Source organism: Pteropus vampyrus, unplaced genomic scaffold (genome assembly GCF_000151845.1).
Source record: "Pteropus vampyrus isolate Shadow unplaced genomic scaffold, Pvam_2.0 Scaffold31, whole genome shotgun sequence".
Classification (NCBI taxonomy): Eukaryota; Metazoa; Chordata; class Mammalia; order Chiroptera; family Pteropodidae; genus Pteropus; species Pteropus vampyrus.
The window spans coordinates 11,228,973-11,234,692 of record NW_011888812.1 but is presented as its reverse complement, the minus strand read 5'-3'; the positions used below and the strand labels follow the sequence as shown (position 1 = coordinate 11,234,692).

The following is a 5,720-nucleotide window of genomic DNA, read 5'->3' as shown; positions in this document are numbered from 1 at the left end:
CTTCTTCTGTGACATGTACCCATTATTGGAACTCGCCTGCACTGACACCTACTTTGTAGGCCTCACGGTTGTTGCCAATGGTGGTGCAATCTGTATGATCATGTTTACCATTCTGCTAATCTCCTACGGAGTCATCCTAAAGTCCCTTAAAAGTCACAGTCAGGAAGGGAGGCGCAAAGCCCTGTCTACCTGCAGTTCTCACATCACAGTGGTTGTCTTCTTTTTCATTCCCTGTATTTTCATGTATGTTAGACCTGTTTGCAACTTTCCTATTGATAAATATGTAACTGTGTTTTATACGGTTATCACTCCCATGTTGAATCCTTTAATATACAGCCTGAGAAATTTGGAGATGAAAAATGCCATGAAAAAACTCTGGAGTAAGAAGTTAACTATAGGTATCATAAGAATGTGTCAGCCATACTAAACATATGTTTCTAATTCTGATGCAACAAAGAGGCTGTAAATTCTAAAATGGATGATTTAGTTAATTCAATGGATTCTCTAGGGATGCCCTTTTTCATTGATTGAAAGGCAAAGATACAGATAGTTATTACAAGTAAAAAAAAAACTTAGTCACCTTGCAATTTTTTCCCTTAGATTACATTAATATGAGACTTTAGAAGAGTTTTTTTCTTTTTAAAGTTGATAAACAAGGTACCTTTGAAAATTTACTTATATCTTCATTAATGAGAAAGCAATTTTGTTAATATTCAGAACAAATTTCTGGAGCTAAAGCAGTGATTCATAAATTTTAATTTAATTTGTAAATTTTAATGTTGTCACACAGCAGCTTCCTGCAGCTGCATCATGCATTTTGTCTGTAAGATTATTTCTGTTTCTGGGGTCCGTGTCCACGAATTTGCAGGTCAGGATATTTAAATGAGAGATGACATAGTATTTGGTTACAGACACTACATGTGAGCAATTTTGATAGATGGGATGTTGGATGTATTCACACGTTGGGGTGAAACCGTATGGGATGTTTGATGATGAAAACAGATTTTAGTTCTCGATTGAAGGATAGGAAACCATACTAACCCAAGTTGTAAACACATTTTCGTGCTTTAGGTCAGTAGTTATTATATGCATTTTTGCCATTCTTCAAAGTGTAGATAAACTTCTAGTGAAGTTTAGATAAAGTGTAGATAAAGATAGTGAAGTGTAGATAAACTTCTAGTGAAGTTTAGATAAAGTGTAGATAAAGATAGTGAAGATATGGGTAAAGTAATATGTTGATTTGCAAAGAAACACATTCTCTAAAGTTGACTTCAACAAAATACTTTTAATTATAAACTTACTAATGATTTGTTTTGGTACAACAAAATTTTATTTTTGAATTTCCTGTTAAAAAAATGGCTATTTTTCAGTTTGTAGCCCACCTCTGAACATCACAAACTTCAAAAAGATTGAATTTCTGCCATAATGATATGGAACATAATCCTTGCTTTGTAAGAGTTTTCTAAGTATAAAAGATTTGAACTTTTCTTATTTTAAAATTTTATTATGTATTATACCTGAAATAATAGTATGTACAGTTTATTTATAAAGTTTGAATTGTGTTACCTAATGGAAAATACTTGTGTATGCTATACTTCCCTGATCTCATTGCTTTGCTTCTTCCCAGAGGTAATCTCAGCACTGACTGTGTTGTCAATCATAATTAAAAATAGTTTAACTACATATGTATATATCCTTAAAACATAATGTTTAGCAGTATCAGATTATATACCTTCATTAAAATTATATTACATAAGACATAGTTTTCTGAATCTTACTTTTATCCACGATGGTAACTGTCTAAGATTTATGATGCTGCATGTTTCTCTGGTCCCATCATTTCTTTGATGTATGTGATTCCATTTTGACTATACCACAGATTATGTATCTGTTCAGTCAGTCGTCATTTGTGTTATTCAAGATTTTGATATTGCTAAGTGTTGCTGCAGACATCCTAAAAGAAAGTCTTCTATGTACACCTGTTTACATGTTTTCTTTCACAGGTGGTTACAATTTTCTCCTCAAGTTGTGTTATCTGTTATACGCCTGTGAGTCATGTGTAACAGCTCTATCACTCTGCATTCCTTTCAAAACTTGATATTGTCAGATGTTTGATATTTTTGTAAATTTATTGACCATAAAACAATGACTTCATTGTGGCTTTAATTTGCAATTATAATTACTATTGAAGTTGAGCATATTTTCATGGATATTGAACAATTTATTTTTTATCATCTTCTACAAAATGTATATTTGTGTCTTTTTCTATTTTTTTCCTACTGGGCTTGGTTGTTTTTCTATTATTAATTTGTTGGAGTTCTTTAGTAATCCCGTGTACTCTTTAATGCTCATAAACTTGAAAATTTTATAAAAATTGTGTTCTTTACATCTCTTAATAAATTTTATGTTGTATATATTTTTGTTACTCTTTCCCACAGGCTTACTGAAAATATATTTTATATTTCGTTATTTTTTCAAAATAAACAATGTTATATCTCACTTTAAATCAATAATTTACATAAAATTTTTTAACAGTGAGGTATTCAGTCATTGATATTTTTTAATGAATTGCCTTTGATATACTTTATATAATTTAATTGGCATGTTCAAAATATTTTATTGGCTTAAAAGAGATTTTATACAATATAATACAAAACTTAGAATTTTTTGTAGGTAGTGTTTTTGAAGTGTGGAATGGTTATACTCTTTATTTCAATGTTGTCAATTACTTTATTGGAGTGTCTGCATTTTTAACTCAAGATTACTTAAAAAATTTATAAATGTTTTCTTTTAGTTCACTCGTTTTATATATTTAAAGCTTTGAGTACACATATATGGATGTATGTGGCACGAAGATTTAGAGAACGGAAAAAATCCTTTTGTGTGTGTGTATATATGTGTAAAGAATATAAATCTCCTTTTTAAGTGGCTTTCTGTTGCCTTAAAACCAAGCTTTTTAACACATTTTAGAAAAATTCTACCTCCTTTCCTAATCCTGTATGCCATATTTACCATATATAATGTCCCAATACTTGCGTATCTCTTTTTAGACTATTTTCCTTCAATTAGTAAATTATTTATAAGCCAATACCATATTACTTTAGGGTATTTACATGGATCTTGAGAAGTGATAAGAGGCCAACCACTGAGTACTCTCATTCAAAACAATATTTTCTGTTTCAAAGAATTATTTATCAGATAAATAATAAATTTCAAATCTTGACATCTATGAAATTTTTTTTCTTACAATATATTAAATGTCAAATTAATTTGGGAAAGAATTCACATGTTGATCACATTGAATAATTCTAACTAGAAAGTTGAAATATATCCATATTCAGTTTTTTAAGATTCTACAGCAATTCTCTTTTCTTTTTCTTAATTATTTATTGATTAATTTAAATTTATTTTGGTGATATTGCTTAATAAAATGACATAGGTTTCATTTACAATTAAATAGTACATTATATGTATATTTTCATCATACAGGTTTTTCACATTTTGTTTATTTCCATGTTTTTTTAATTTGGGCTATATTAATGAAAGATATCTTTTCCATATTGTATTTTCTCAATAATTATGTAATAATTATTTATCAGTTTAATAAATAGTAATAAATATTTATCAGTTTAATCAATCCGGTCACTTTACTGAACTCACTTATTTAATATGATAGATTTTCAGTTAATTCTTTTGGTTTATTTCTGAGTAATGATGATATCATCTTAATGTTTTTCCTTTCTAATATCTTCTTTCTCATATTTTGTATCATATTTCTTCTTCTTGTATTATTGTTATTTAACAGAGTAAAGTATGAGATAATAACTGTGACTAGAGGAAACCATTACTTATTATTTGTTTTAATGGAGATGCTTGTGGTATTTCCCCATTAAAAAAAAGTATTCACTAAAAAGTGTTATCCCCACCTGTATGTAACTGTCCTAAAAGGAAGAGATATTACTTTTCCAAGGAAAAGTGAAAACTATTTACAAAGAGTTTGCAAGATTAAAAGATTAAAAAAATGGTGACATACTCAGTACTTGCAGCAGTGGGAAGTATTTACTAACCTAATTATGAAGGGGCAAAAGGAGGAGTTCATTTTCTTTTTCAGAACATGGTAATAATTGTAACAGACAAAAGACATGTCTGTTGTGGCAGATGCTTCTTTGTCTGTCTATGGTTTGATTAGAGGGACAAAGCCATTTCTACATCTTGGCCCATGAGGGAAAATGACAGAGGAATTAGTACCTTGATGTCTTTTCTTCTCACTCTCTGATCTGTTATTTCCTCCCATTGGCTGAAGCTAATTGACAGCTTAAGGGCCAGTTTGCTTGGTTGATACACTGTGTTTGGATCAGCTTCTTACGGTCCAGAATAAAGTGGAAAAGATTAGACTTGCATCTGTAGGAGCAAATGTAGCACATCCATGTTACACAACCCTTTTTGCTGCTACTATACACTCTTAACATTGGACAGGAAGTAAAACTCTGTCCCCAACACAGGGAACCTTCAAAGTCCCTTTAGCTTCCATATCACCAATTGATTTTAACCGAGATATACTCCTACTTCCAATCTAAATTGAAATATGAACCACCGATCCTCTTCATTTGAAGTAGCTGGCAGGAAAGAAAAGAAAAAAGAACTGAAAGTGCTGATGAAATGATTAAATAAAAAAAAAATAGCCACTTCAGTCTAAAATTTGTCACGTGACCAAAGTTAATACTCATGACTTTTGAACCACTAATTTTGTATTCCTTTTACTTTCTTCCAGTTTTATTGTTTGTTTGTTAGTTTTGGGGGGCAGAATATTTTACCCAATTGGGGATCCAAACCTTCATTACTATAGGAGTCATATCCACAATGGTTCTGTTTCATTAGTTTGCCTCAGTTTCTCATTGCTCTATATTCAACATGGCAGTAGAAGGAGGGTTCAGAAATCATCTTCCATGTCTTAATTTCTGTGCAGCAACCCAATTTCCCTGCGTTAATTAGGATCAAGTACTCAACTCATCCAGGGATCTTTCTACCTGTTTCATCAGCATGGGGAGCCCAACATCACTATGGACAGTTTCCATTTAAAATTGAATGGAACGATGACTGTGCTCATTGGTAGAAGCATTCCTCTATGGGCACAAGGGTGTGCAAACATACTAAGTTCAAACTTCCAAGTACGTGAATCAGGAATATCTTAAGTGGGTTATTTTATGTAACACGTGTAAGAGTGATGACGGTCGTTCTGATGTTTTTTGATTCACTGATTTCTTCATTCTGACTACAGGAGAGATGGTCTTGATTTATGTATAGCTCTTGGATTAAATATATACCACATTCTGTAGGTTAAGCAAGCAGTGGTGCCTTGCATTGTCTTGTCTGAGCTGGAGCTGTCATATAGTCTTCAGCATCCCATTCCATCATTTCGTTGTGGCAGATGCTTCTTATTATGGAGAAATTTACCAGATCGGTGACAAAGACCTTTGTTATTTTAAAATATTCTGACATCTAAGAAAGCCATGTCTAAAAAACTAAAACAAAAAAAAAATAAAATAAAACTGTGTCTCAACAGCTATAAGATTTATATATATATATACATGAAAATTATGGAAAAGAACCAAAACAAATTCTAGAGTCTAAAGATTCACAAAGTGGCTCAACAATAGATTTGAGCAAGTAGAAGAAAGAATCAGTGAAGTTGAAGGTAGGTCACTGAGATTATCCAATCT

At 31.3% G+C, this 5,720-nt stretch overlaps 1 protein-coding gene across 1 annotated transcript in view; it reads left to right on the top strand.

The window, feature by feature from the left end:
* LOC105290081 (olfactory receptor 4A5-like) overlaps positions 1-3,609 on the top strand; it is a gene marked incomplete at its 3' end in the record, with an annotated part of 4,169 nt that extends 560 nt beyond the window's left edge. The window contains exons 1-2 of the mRNA XM_023528656.1: positions 1-387; positions 3,600-3,609. The exon at positions 1-387 is cut by the window's left edge and continues 560 nt beyond it. Coding sequence (XP_023384424.1) covers positions 1-387; positions 3,600-3,609 — 397 coding nt within the window. The remainder of the gene's footprint in view (positions 388-3,599) is intronic.
* Positions 3,610-5,720: the final 2,111 nt, after the last annotated feature.